The sequence below is a fragment of the Cryptotermes secundus genome, unplaced genomic scaffold (assembly GCF_002891405.2).
Source record: "Cryptotermes secundus unplaced genomic scaffold, Csec_1.0 scaffold4059, whole genome shotgun sequence".
NCBI lineage: Eukaryota > Metazoa > Arthropoda > Insecta > Blattodea > Kalotermitidae > Cryptotermes > Cryptotermes secundus.
In genome coordinates, this window is record NW_019723387.1 from 16,108 (window position 1) to 30,789 (window position 14,682).

Here is a 14,682-nt window from a genome sequence, read left to right on the forward strand (position 1 = left end):
CATATGTATTCAACGCAGCGCTTCTCCTCTGTCCAAAGACAAGACCTCGTAGAGCAGATGACCCACCCCTCCTGTCAGCTGGTGCTCTGGGTTGGTGACGAAATGAGATTGCTGGCTGATCGAACCCTCCATCGTCTGGAAGTAGATTAGTAAAGTTTGTCGTGTTCTTCTACGCTATTACATCCTTCGATTGGCCAGCAGAGCCTGTCGTAAAACTGACTGCATCGGATACTTCAGTGAATCTACGTTTATCAACATGATGGTCAAAGAAATTAGGTATTGAACGGTCCGTGAATTCTGGAAGGAAAGATAAGTCGTTCTGAAAGAGGTTCTGAGATTTCAAACTTAAAAATGTACAAATATTATGTTTTTGGACATTATCTATCACCCTGTATTTATCTAAAAACTCCATAATATTTATATTACAAAACATAACGTTTCGGTGACTGGGTTGTGTCTCCGTGTTCAGGTAAAACCTACTTATTATAGCTTAATCGACAGAAATAGTCCCTATTCCGGACACCTGGACCAGAGCCAAGATGGTGTATAGAAGCAAAGCACAGCACAAACCATCTGCGAGAGCTAAGAAAATATTAAGTTATTAAAAAGAACTACACCTATGAGGCCTGTCACCAGTTAACTAACAAGCTAGAAATTATCACTGGAGAGGTGAAATATTCTTTATGGTGCCAACACAAGAAAAACAAATTTTCCCACTTAATATACACTAGATGGAGTTGTAGTTTTTTTTATTTCGGTTGTGTTCGATTTAGCATAATACGTTACTTCTTATGAGAATTGTGTTTCTGTCTTTTTTTCTCATTGTCAGACTGACGTAACTGTATAACTTATCCAATCATTGATTTTTTACGCTAACCATTTTTCTGTTTTCGTTCAAAACGATGTTTGGGTACTGAACTCTGCCTCCGTCTTCAAGTGAATACGTCAAATTTAGTACTTATTTCGGGACCATCTGATTGACACAACAGCATGCATGACGTCTAGCGAAAAAATTTAGAGTTAAGTGGACTCTCGAGGAATCTTTGGGAGCACATCTTACTAATAATACAAATTTCACTTATGTATATCTCTTCGCTAATTTTTAATGTTTGAAAGTGTAGTGTAAAGCTTGTTTGTAACAACTCTGTATAAAGTTAGGGCACAACTGCGTAGAGGTGAGGAGCGAGTGAGGAACTGTCTTCTTTGGCCAAAATTTGGTTTTATCTTTAAAAGAGTGAAGTTAAATTAGAATATTCCCGGTGACTAGCAACTGGAAAACAAATTTTGTTTTCTCCATTATTAACTCTGAGAGCCAAATAATTACTTTAAACTGAGGCAAAGACTGACTTGACACCAAGAGACTGGTTAACCGAAATGTTGTCTCTTTCCTTTCCGAAGAAAGAAAGCGTACGGTTTCGCTGCTCCTGCGTGCGTGTAACCCTGTTATTAAGCGGCACAACCAACAAGTAGACGAGTTTCTCGCTCAATGAGCTGAAATATACTAAAGGTATAATTTTATCCACGGACTCAGAATTTATATTCATTTATCACGCAAATTTATCAACTACCGAGTTTGAAGTATTTAAGAACAAGGACCATAATATGGCAAAAACTCTTCTCATTCTATACAGTATTATTGGATTTTTTGATGTTTCTCCATCGTCCAAAACCAAGTAATTCTGTGTGATATACTTCATCGTTAGAACCCCTTAGAATCTTCTTATAATTCTGTAGTTGCTTATTTTCATTAGTAATCAAATTTGGTAGTAGTTATGAACAGGAATAGACAATTGAAGCAGAACTTTCTCCTTATAAGCCATTCGCACGGACCCAGAATAAAACACGGTTTCCAACAATAGCCATATTTTTGTATTAGTGTCCGTTGACGCGGGAACGTGTTTAGCTAGCCGTTGTTTAGAAAAGGCTCTGGTACTCTTTTCTTTCCTATCTCGAGGTCGTTGCATAGTAACGGCTGTACACCCTACTGGAACTGCAGGTCGGTTGTGTGCCATCATAGTCTCTCAATTGTCGTCATTAAAAAAAACTATATAAAAAATGTTGACATTTCAGAATTATTCATGACTGTATGATGTTCGGTTCGATTATGGGTCCGCTTTGACCTTCGTCAAGGCTACAGTCATGTTTCTCGGCTGCCTTACTCCGACGGACTTCAGTGAGTTTAAAATTCTTGAAAAAAATTTATTTGCACTCAAATTTCCTTCTCATTTCCTTAGCCTGGTCCCAGATGGCGTTACTGACCACAGGCAGGTCACAGATGTGCTCGTATCAGCAGTCACTCAGTTGGAAGAGGACCAGTTCACTTGATTACAAGGAAGGCCCGAACAGGAAGTGGAAGGAGAAGTGTATCGGAAATTAACTCCAGATCTGAAATTGTAGATAGCGCATGTGCGAGAAGGAAAATGTTCACTCTTCTTCAACTGGTCCCACTCTTCCAATATAAACTTATTCTTTGCTACTCGTATCTCTTAATTGTTATCATTAGCTATGCTCTTATTTTAGACTAGACTACAAGCTGTTTTACAATGTAAATTTTATAAAATATTTACTAATATTTCAAGGGGAACGCTGTAGCATATTTGGTTGAGGTACCATTCTACAACACGGAAGGTCGCGGGTTCGATTCCCGATAAGGTCATTGGATTTTTCAATTGACCTAATCCCTCCAGCCGCACAGTGGCCCTGGGATGTACTCAGCATCTAACAGTAATGAGTACCAGGAATCTTCCTAAGGGCAAAGGGTGACCGGCGCGTAAGACTGACAACTTTATTGCCATCTGTGAGCCGATTGTCTAGAAAATATGGGAGCCTCGACGTCTCACAGCCCTATGGTTCTGGACGGCCTCTTACAGGGTTATTTTTACGTTTCTGGTCACTCACCTCCAGCTAGTGTCGAGTTCAAAAATGTGTGGATCTATACATCCATTCCCTCATACGTCTTCAAAGTGTAGTGCTTAATTAGTTAAGCACAGGGACAACTTTACCTGTATATAAGTACGTATTTTTCTCCGCGAGAAGGCTGGTATAGACTTGCGTTCGGTTCGAAGCTCATTCAGTACAACGGCTGTTATTCATGGTTTTACTCAGTCCCTCAGGCAAAGACCGGTATGGTACCTCCATTAGTTGGCAGTCGTTTCCTTCAAAATCTTGACAAATTCATTATTCATCAGTGTTACAATTTAACACTGTATAGTGAAATACACTTACAGTGTATTAAAATAAACAAGAAATAAATAAATAGACATGTAACTCTATTCATTCTGGTCTGTCACACTAGTAAGGTCGATTATAAGAATAAGAATAATTGTTAACGCTGTCGAATGTAATTCATTATATCTGCAAACTGAATCACACTGAGCTGTGTTCATTTATATTCTATAATTAAATAGGCATGTCTTCATACTGTGAGGTTGGAGGCAAAGTATTTCTCATAAAAGTTGTTAAAGATTACCAGTCTACACGGCGTCCATCTCAGAAGACAATAGTGATCTTTATATTCAGCCAAATAATTTACTTCTCTGTCTAATAAGAAAGGAGTGCTGGGTCCTCAGTTAATCTCCTCATATTCTCTTAAATTTATCTTGTCCATAATGAGGTGTGCGAAGAAAGAGGAATGCGTAAGAGAAACAGGGGTGGAGACTAGAAATGATAAGAATTTCAGCACGTGCGATATGGGGTGATTAAAAGAGATGCTCCCTTTTTGTATATGCCTCTGTACCTCCGTCCACAGAGAAAGTTGGTGGAACTAAACTTGCTTCATTCACGAGTTTAATTTCGGAGACTAATAAAGAGAAGGCTCTACCCTTCTGCACACACCCCCACCCCTATAACCTTTCCAAGTAACATTTGATCATTCCCCCTCCCCTCTCTGTGGATATGACTCCGGGACTTAACCGCCCCTCTGGATAGGCGACACCTCCAGAGAATGCAATCACGTGGTGTGAGGATACACTGCTAGTTCAGTGTTGTATGCTGACTGGCTGTAAGGGAATCTGGGGTTCGCTGGAGGAAGTTTTCTAACGTGGAATATCTCACGTTCATTGTTTGGTTAAACGAAATTAGGTTTGACACGATGAAATTCAAAAGACTCTCTTCTAAGCCAGCAGATTTAGCATACTTAATTGTCCCTTCTTTGTTATCATAGTTGCTGATACGCGACAAGAAATTGTGGATAATGACTTCTGACTTGTTACACGCTACTGCAGGGGCGGTTGAATGGATCTACAGTATGCCGCAAAAGTATCTCATGACAGCTTTAAGTTAAGTTGAGAAATAAAACAGAAAATAGTTTATTTACTGTTTCCCTTTTTCGTTTTAAAGATAAACACGGATTAAGGATGGATTTGAGATCCTCACAGCGGTGACTATGGGATATAACACCGTGTAGTCTGGGAGAAATCAAGATAATCCTCTTGTTGGCTACTTCATGGTGGTTTCTTCTTTGGTTTACTTTTAAAACATGAAGACTGAATCGACATATTTCTCCGAAACGTTGATTGACTTTCCATGAATTACACTCCTTTACATCCTGGAAGACATACCTTTTCTCACCTTAACAAAATGATGACGGGGCTCTCGGTAATGAAGTTGGTATGTTTATTAATTTCTTTAACGTCACCAAACTGTTGTCGACATTTCCCTTCTAACTACATGAACAAAATTTTGAATCCCAAATTTTATTACATCAAACTAGTCTTGTCCTTTCATCAATACTTCACAGACACTTGATTATCCTTGCTTAGATTTTGCAGTTTTCTCCCTTTTCATAGCCCTTGTTAGGGTAAGTTCATCCCATCGCGTCGGCCCGGGTTCGATCCCGGGTCTGGTCAACTTGGATTTGTGGTGGACAAAGTGGCTCTCAGTCAGGTTTTCTCCGAGTACTTCGGTTTCCCCTGCCAATCTTCATTTTAACAATTGCTCCACAATTACCCTCACCTATCATCTGGGGCTGGTACAATAGGCCAGAAGTTGCCGCAGTACAAGGGACTTAGTCCCACCCCACTAGCAATAAAAAAATACGGTAAGTTTATGACAGAAAAATAACAGACCCACAAAACAGAGGAAGTCATAACAATGTGTTGTGGTTTCTTAGTAAAGAGACAAGATACAAATTTTCTTGTGCTGTGAGAAACACAAAGCACCGGCTCTGAATCACCTGCTTGTCTTAATCATGTCCCCCTTTGTCTCTGTTGCAGGTGACTCTGAAGCCATCGCCAATCAAAGTTTGTTGCTCAATTTGCTCAAGATTTTCCTTCATTTGGATAAGAGAAGAAGGGGAAAGGAAGAATGAAAGGTAGGAGTGAAGACTGAACACGTGCCCTTTAAACTCTGAACATCATTGAAATGGCAGAAGCGGAAGATTTTGGTTGAACATGTCTCGTTCCATTTTTAATTTTTGCTCACAATTTCTTAGATGAATGTCATCACAGTGTTACCAAGTGCATTCTTCTGACTGAGGTCAGTGTCATGACCAGTAGAAAGCGAAATTCTGTTCAGAAACTGTTTATTGTCTGATCTCCCAAACAGAGATGATTTATTACATGTAATGTAATGTTTTACGAAAAGTAACTTATAAATATAAAATATAAATCAGACATAACGTGTTAATACAGCTAGTACATTAAAGTTGTTGAAACTAGCAACGGGAATTATATGTAAATATTTCGTTCTTATGGCTCGATGTTTATATATATACATTAACATGTTCGTGTATTATTTTATTCTCTGTGGTATTTTTATCCACATAAGTTTCGTATCGCAATCAACGTGCTGTTATCTTGTTCTGGAATATTAGTAACATTTTTAACAGAAGGAAACTGCTACTTCTGGACTATGGAGAAGTCAGCAGGAAGGCATTACCGTTATGAACCATACCAACAACAGTCTCACCCGCAGAAGAATAATAACAAGACTGCGTCTCTCAAGAGAAATGAACAGTTGAATCAAAACCCGCGTCCCAGTGGCCGTTGTCTGTGTTTTCGAAAGAACGATAGTGGTTGTGCCCAGGGTGTGTTCAGTAATTTAGGAATATGTGCTTTGTTAGTGGGATATACTTTGCTGGGATCCTTTGTGTTTCTAGCTATAGAAGGCGGTGGAAGTGGTAGTACTAACGGGAATTATCACAGACCCTCAACCTCATTAACCGCAGTGACTTCAAATGTCGATACTCAGAGGAGACCTCAAGGTCAAAACTCGTCACAAGATCCTGCTGTATCGACGTCATCGTGGTTGAAGCGTGTGGCTGATGAGTCACGTGCGAGGACGGTTGAAAATATCTGGGATATCACAGTATCATTAAATATTCTGTATCGGGATAATTGGACTCGATTGGCTGCACAAGAGATATCAAGATTTCAAGATCAGCTCGTGCAGAGGCTGGCCGAGGAAATGGCGATACAGCAGCGAGGGGCGGCATCTTCTGGTAGCGGAAGGGATCAGCAGATGCAGGAAAGGCGGTCAACATCGTCGCCTTACGAATGGAATTTCGCCAGGGCGTTTCTCTATTCTCTGACAGTACTCACAACAATAGGTGAGTAACCCAAGTGTAAAGATTTCTAACAGTATTTAATAACAATTATTTGATTTATAAAGTTTAGAGGTTATGTACTGTCCGTATTTTGTTCCGGACCACAATATCTCTGGAGCTACTTCTTTCTTCACGTGGTATGAAAATGTTTACAAGTGTTTGACATTAGTACTTCTGTTTTTCAGCATCCTGTTGCAAATTTAACCAAACGTCTATATATCCACAGTCCGTCTATAATGCAATAATTATTTATTCACCACTTAACACTTAATACAACATGTTTCGGCCATAGATGGCCATCTTCAGGTGTCTTAATGCGTCCAACTCTTACGCTGTTCTGAAATGCGCTAAAATCGCACGTTGCAGTCCACTTAAAAGTAAGATAAATAATTACTTAAAATCCATTAAATTTTCTATTAAAATTATTCGTAAGATTCCATTCCACCTCATAAGGGACATCGTTCACTTGTTTAGAGTTATGTGTTTATTCAGAAAGTTTGTTTCAGCAACTTCATTTCCAGTTCATTGGCCCGTTGTTTTGCTACGTCTGCAATATGCCTCTTGCTTGTGTGTTGTTCCCTCTAGCAACGTGTGGTGTTGTCTGCACTAGTCTTTGTTGTAGAAGCTTTCTACATAGTAAACCCGGTTGTAAATCCCAAAGACAAAGACCTACAACAACATATATACCCAATTCTTCTACACTGTAGCAGTGAAACCTATTTAAGTTGGCATACAAATTCTTAATCTACAATCGGAAAACCTTTAATATTTTTTAAACATTTTTAATATACTTTTATATTTTCAATAATATATTCAACACATTATAAAATTTTGATATATGATATACCTTTATATTTATCTTTTATCTTATTTATGTTTTGCTACTTTAATTGTAACATCAACTTGAGGCAAAAGATGTATATCAGTATATAACACGACGCGTTGCACTGATAAGTGTCCATATCGGTTTTTCAATCACTGTACGTATTCCTGTGTATAACTGCCTGGTGATGGTCTTGCATCGAAACATGATATATATATACACGTATATATATCTGAAACACACAACAGGATGCAACCAATGAAGATTTCTTCCATGTGTTGGTCCGCATAACTGTGCAATCAGTGTTTAAAATATTTACATAAGTTCAGGGACGTATTTACCTTTAGCTGCACATGAATTTAAATAGGACAAAAGAAAGGGATGATTGAGGGTATTTGCAGTGTTACAGAGATTTATACCAGTAGCTGACTGTAGCAATGAATTCAGTGCAAACACAACCACAACATATGCCCATTGGTCAGACTGTCACATGCCACAACGGGTGTCACTCTTTGCCTCTGAGAGAAGTATGTAATGGCGGCTTCTTTCTTGCACTACTATATCACTGGGTTCCTTTTACGCTCGTGATGGAAGTTTCTATTTTAAAGGCTTATTTTTCTGTGTGTGTGTGTGTGTGTGTTTGGGAACGTGAGAAGTAGGAGAAAAAATATATGGGAAGGATAGAAAAGAAACATTACCGTCATCACGGCCAGCAGAATTATTGTATTGTTTGTTATTCTATTCACTGTTACGTCGCCTTTATTACCATTATTTCCGTACCTTCCCCCACTCCTTTTTCATCTCTTTGCTCACTATGCTTTGTAGTTCGTTTTCATAGCTAATTTTCTCCACCATCTGTTTCACCGTGTTCGTCCATAAATGTTTACCGCAATGCATAAAAAAGAATTCTCGTTTACACAATCTCAAACATTTGCATATTTACCGGGTACCGGAACTCAGTGCCGTATTTGAGTGTGAACCCAACATCATAAAGCATGTTGAAATTTCAAAGGGAAATTGTAAATAAAAAAAAGTCAAAGAACCTAAACACAATAACTTAAAACGTCCTGGGAACTCAGATACGTTCATGTTAAGATAAAAATTGAAAAGAAATGGAGAGTTCTGTCGGCGCAATGACTACGGAGTCGACAACCGAAGAATCATGGTTCGATTCTCGGCGGATATGTAGTCATTTTTCTTGTACAGAATACCAGACCGATTCTGATAACTCACCGACCTCCGTATCCAACAAGAAGTTTCGCCTTTTTTTTCAGGTTTAAAGCTCACCTCCGTCTATTGCCGAAGAAAATAATATTCGGATTTATACCTTCACGCCCCCCTTACATTTTCATGGTGTCATAATTAAGCTCAGGGATAATTTTATCTTTACCTCAGATGTCTATTCCTAAAATAAAAAATAACATGGCGGTCCAGTACGCAGGACCAGGTTAAAAGAAAGCGGTATAAATCGAGATATGAAGCAGGCCTCGTTACTAAATGACTGCTGCAAACTTTGTATTGCAGAGCTGGGCTACAGATAGCTCGCGAAATGCTTACAGAAGCCGATGCATCCACTGTAAAGATCTGAACTAAACAACGCATAATAGAATGCCGTCTTCTGGGATGTGGCGCCGTGTAGATATTGTATCGCCTCCATCTTAAGGGTAGAAGAAAGAAGGAAAATCCACTAGCTAGAAACTAGCGTGAGCAGGTGGCTGCAGACTGAGCCACCAGACGAAAACACCCAGCTAAATAAGAACAGGAAGAGATGGAAAGTAGACCACATTCGAAATCAATAGACAGGAGAGGCGAAGGGTCTGTGGAGATGGGCCAGCATGTAGCAGGCCAGAGCCGGTATAATAATAACTTCATGTAGGAGTCAATGGGTTATCAGCTTGACAGTCAGTGTTCGTTTTCCGGTAAGGAAAATATTGTTCTCAAATATAGTCTCCAGACTGGTTCTGGGGTCCACCCAGTCTCTTATTAAATGGTTAACGAGGTGTCTTTCCCAGTGGGTAAAGCAGCCGGAGCTCTACGAGTACAACTTCCCCATACGCCTTCATGGCATACTGTTCAGTTATTTAGGTACAGGGACAACTTTACGATTTACTTCTAAATGAACCTCGTGTCTTTAAAATACGTGTCAGGGTGGCGCCACGGCCCCTGGAAGAGAACATTGGCGCCACCCTGGACTGCTCTGCTCTGACCACAAACCTCTCGCTGCTTCCACTAGTAACGAATTGCTAACGTGTGTAACGACAGCAAAACAACTGAAGAAAGATTAGTGAATTTTTACGTTTAATATATGATAGCGTTTTTTATTAATGACTCTAGGATCAATGTGATTTGAAAGAATTTCAAGCGGAATTTAATTTTAATGTACGGCAGCTAGAACTGGCAATGTACATATCAATATCTCATCTTCCGCACAGAACGCAGTGGCCGTTGTCCGCAGCCGAATGATGAAATTCGTTCCGCAATGGGCAGAACACCGATCACTAATTTAGAATCCCAATAAATGAGAGCAGATGCATCCTCCTCTCTATCGAGAGTTATGCTTCGGTACTGTCCGTGTCTCTCAGCAGGATCCGCAGTGGATTTGGTTGAATCCACTTGCAATAAGGACTGAATGGTGTTTATAATTAGTTACAGTTAGTCTCTCTCTCTCTGCCACAATACAACTGCAACCACTACCCCGCTTTTCCTTCCATACTTCTCCTAATTTCTTACGTTCACCTTAAAGACGAGGGCTGTAAAAAAATCATCTATACTTGTTATCTGTTCCACGTTAGTTTCTTGCTAGCATATGAGTTGACACTAAAGATGGGGGCGGCATGTACCTCCGAAACGTCCGTTAACTTTTATCGGACTGCACGGCTTTGTACGCACGCGGTAGCGTAGTGGTTAAGGCACTATGCTACAAGTAGGAAGGTCGCGGGTTTAAATACCGATGAGGTCATTGGATTTTTTTCAGTTGACCTAATCCTTCCGGCTGCACTATGGTCCTGGGGTTCACTCAGCCAGGAATTAAATAAATAATTTTCCTGGGCGTGGCCGGCGCGTAAGGCTGACAATCTTACCGCCATTTTTGAGCCGATTGTCTAGACGATGTGGGTCCCACGACGTCTCACAAGCCTATGGGCCTTCACGGCCTGTTACAGGGATGGCTTTACTTACTTTACACGGCTTTGTATCCCAGAAGATAGAGCTCGTCATAATCACCGCTGGTAAGAACTTCAAATCCTACATAGTGTTTCTCATTATTCGCTCCTTCAGTTTCTATTTTCCTCTGCTTCTCGCTCTATTATCAGAACCCGAGACAGTGCAGTCGGTATACCGACTGGCTACGGGCTGGACGATGAAGAGGTCGGAGTTCGAGTCCCGGTAGGGTCAAGAATTTTTCTTCTCCGCCTCATCCACACCGGCTCTCAGGTCCACCCAGCCTCTTATCAAATAGGTACCGGAGGCTCTTTCTTTGGGGGTAAAGCGGCAGGAGTGTGAAGCTGACCACTCACCTCCAGCTAGTGCCGAGGTCAAGGAAACATGTATCTATTGCTTAATTAGTTAAGTAGAGAGAAAATTTTACCTTTTTTATCTCGCTCTATTTTCAGGCTTCAGTATCTTAAATTGCAACAAATTATTTCCTTCAATACCCAGGCAAGTGAGCACTGTTCAGACACTGAACAATTTCCAAGCAAAACCAACGTACCAGGTCGACGACTCGGTGCGTTGTCCCGAATTTCTCGCTCTGCTAGATTTCATACAGTCAAATCAGAGAACTGACACAGGGCTAGGCGTTGGATACCGAAAAATACCAACATAAATCGAATGAACTCTTTCAGAATTAATATCTAAAAGTGAATGTAAAATATCCGCATAGACTTACATCTATCGGCAAATAGCTAAACTGTTTCGTCATTGGGCCGGTGACGTCCTGCAGCCTAAATCTACGCTAATGGACTAATAACTTCTGCACTTCAATACGGACAGCTTTGCTAGTTTACAGGAAAACAACGTTGACTTGTTAAAGTTTCGTTAAAAATATTTAAAAATAAATTCCTTCATCAAAATTATATTCATGAATTTGTTAGAAGAGAATAATATTCAGGGAATCCTTGTTACTATTCAGTATAAAAGTATTTGCCTCTGGCGTCGCACTCCAAAACACAAACATTAAAATATGCAACTGTCGTTTTGTCTCTGCTTTATTGTGGGAGTAAATCTTGCTCTGTCATATTTTAACGAAAAACAGAGGCTGAAGTTGTGCAGAGGAGAATATTTTTACTTGAGACTTAGGAAGTTACGTGATGAGAAGCTTCCGAATTTATCCTTCCTGTCAATGAGGAAATGAAGGAGAATGAGATGAGCAGGACTTATAGCATGCGTGGGAGAAATTTGTATAAAAGTTTTTTGGGAAGTTCTGAAGGAAGGAGACCAATATGAATATCTAGGCCAAGTAGGGGAAACTAATAATAAATATATTTAAAGCAAACAAGATGGAGAGTATGTGCAGGATTAATCTAGCTCAGGATAGGGACTAGTGAATGGTTGTTGTGAAGGCGTTAGTAAACTTTCGGGTTCCATAAGATTCTGGCAATTCTTGAGTGACTGAACAAATATGTATAAGCATCTTAAGAAGGATCAACTCCTCGGTGGTAGTTAGTTCCTATGTCACAGAAAATATTTCGTCTGTATTACAAACACCAACTGCTGTTTAGGAAAATAAATCCCCTTTTGTAGCTTTTGGTATATAGTGCCGAGTAGTCCGGTGAAAGCCTACAGACGGTAGGCGTCTGGCTGCTTTCTGCGTCCTGATTTCTTTCTTAGTTTATTCTTCGAACCTGAAGATGTAAGTTCTCCGAAAGGTTCCACTCAACTATACGGCGTTATATTCCAGAAGAACCACAGCTGTCTCAACCTCAAATAATACGTAAAACCTGTAGATTCTAAATGTCTCTTCTAGTGATTGAGGTTACCCCCTCAACTGAGGACGGATGCAGATCAGTTTCCGGGACGTTGTGTTTCCTAGTTTCTAGAATACCGGACGATGGACAAACTCCAAAAACTTTCAACACCCTGTTCTCAAAAACCCTCAGTCTATGTTCCTCCTTTAATATCAGAGACCAAATTCCACACCCATACAGAACCACAGGCAAAATTATAGTTTTGTATATTTTAATACTTTTGTTTTTAAACAGCAAACGAGAGGACAAAAGATTATAGATTGACTGGTAGCCAGATTCGATCTCTTCTTAATTTCCTCCTGAATCAANGTCAGACTGTCACATGCCACAACGGGTGTCACTCTTTGCCTCTGAGAGAAGTATGTAATGGCGGCTTCTTTCTTGCACTACTATATCACTGGGTTCCTTTTACGCTCGTGATGGAAGTTTCTATTTTAAAGGCTTATTTTTCTGTGTGTGTGTGTGTGTGTGTGTTTGGGAACGTGAGAAGTAGGAGAAAAAATATATGGGAAGGATAGAAAAGAAACATTACCGTCATCACGGCCAGCAGAATTATTGTATTGTTTGTTATTCTATTCACTGTTACGTCGCCTTTATTACCATTATTTCCGTACCTTCCCCCACTCCTTTTTCATCTCTTTGCTCACTATGCTTTGTAGTTCGTTTTCATAGCTAATTTTCTCCACCATCTGTTTCACCGTGTTCGTCCATAAATGTTTACCGCAATGCATAAAAAAGAATTCTCGTTTACACAATCTCAAACATTTGCATATTTACCGGGTACCGGAACTCAGTGCCGTATTTGAGTGTGAACCCAACATCATAAAGCATGTTGAAATTTCAAAGGGAAATTGTAAATAAAAAAAAGTCAAAGAACCTAAACACAATAACTTAAAACGTCCTGGGAACTCAGATACGTTCATGTTAAGATAAAAATTGAAAAGAAATTGAGAGTTCTGTCGGCGCAATGACTACGGAGTCGACAACCGAAGAATCATGGTTCGATTCTCGGCGGATATGTAGTCATTTTTCTTGTACAGAATACCAGACCGATTCTGATAACTCACCGACCTCCGTATCCAACAAGAAGTTTCGCCTTTTTTTTCAGGTTTAAAGCTCACCTCCGTCTATTGCCGAAGAAAATAATATTCGGATTTATACCTTCACGCCCCCCTTACATTTTCATGGTGTCATAATTAAGCTCAGGGATAATTTTATCTTTACCTCAGATGTCTATTCCTAAAATAAAAAATAACATGGCGGTCCAGTACGCAGGACCAGGTTAAAAGAAAGCGGTATAAATCGAGATATGAAGCAGGCCTCGTTACTAAATGACTGCTGCAAACTTTGTATTGCAGAGCTGGGCTACAGATAGCTCGCGAAATGCTTACAGAAGCCGATGCATCCACTGTAAAGATCTGAACTAAACAACGCATAATAGAATGCCGTCTTCTGGGATGTGGCGCCGTGTAGATATTGTATCGCCTCCATCTTAAGGGTAGAAGAAAGAAGGAAAATCCACTAGCTAGAAACTAGCGTGAGCAGGTGGCTGCAGACTGAGCCACCAGACGAAAACACCCAGCTAAATAAGAACAGGAAGAGATGGAAAGTAGACCACATTCGAAATCAATAGACAGGAGAGGCGAAGGGTCTGTGGAGATGGGCCAGCATGTAGCAGGCCAGAGCCGGTATAATAATAACTTCATGTAGGAGTCAATGGGTTATCAGCTTGACAGTCAGTGTTCGTTTTCCGGTAAGGAAAATATTGTTCTCAAATATAGTCTCCAGACTGGTTCTGGGGTCCGCCCAGTCTCTTATTAAATGGTTAACGAGGTGTCTTTCCCAGTGGGTAAAGCAGCCGGAGCTCTACGAGTACAACTTCCCCATACGCCTTCATGGCATACTGTTCAGTTATTTAGGTACAGGGACAACTTTACGATTTACTTCTAAATGAACCTCGTGTCTTTAAAATACGTGTCAGGGTGGCGCCACGGCCCCTGGAAGAGAACATTGGCGCCACCCTGGACTGCTCTGCTCTGACCACAAACCTCTCGCTGCTTCCACTAGTAACGAATTGCTAACGTGTGTAACGACAGCAAAACAACTGAAGAAAGATTAGTGAATTTTTACGTTTAATATATGATAGCGTTTTTTATTAATGACTCTAGGATCAATGTGATTTGAAAGAATTTCAAGCGGAATTTAATTTTAATGTACGGCAGCTAGAACTGGCAATGTACATATCAATATCTCATCTTCCGCACAGAACGCAGTGGCCGTTGTCCGCAGCCGAATGATGAAATTCGTTCCGCAATGGGCAGAACACCGATCACTAATTTAGAATCCCAATA

General features: G+C 40.2%; 1 protein-coding gene across 1 annotated transcript in view; it reads left to right on the forward strand.

The window, feature by feature from the left end:
• The first annotated feature begins 5,218 nt into the window (after positions 1 to 5,218).
• The window catches only part of LOC111861898 (potassium channel subfamily K member 18), a 74,546-nt gene continuing 65,082 nt past the window's right edge, over positions 5,219 to 14,682 (forward strand). The window contains exon 1 of the mRNA XM_023846842.2: positions 5,219 to 6,547. Within this exon, the coding sequence (XP_023702610.1) occupies positions 5,851 to 6,547 (697 nt within the window). The 5' untranslated portion in view covers positions 5,219 to 5,850. The remainder of the gene's footprint in view (positions 6,548 to 14,682) is intronic.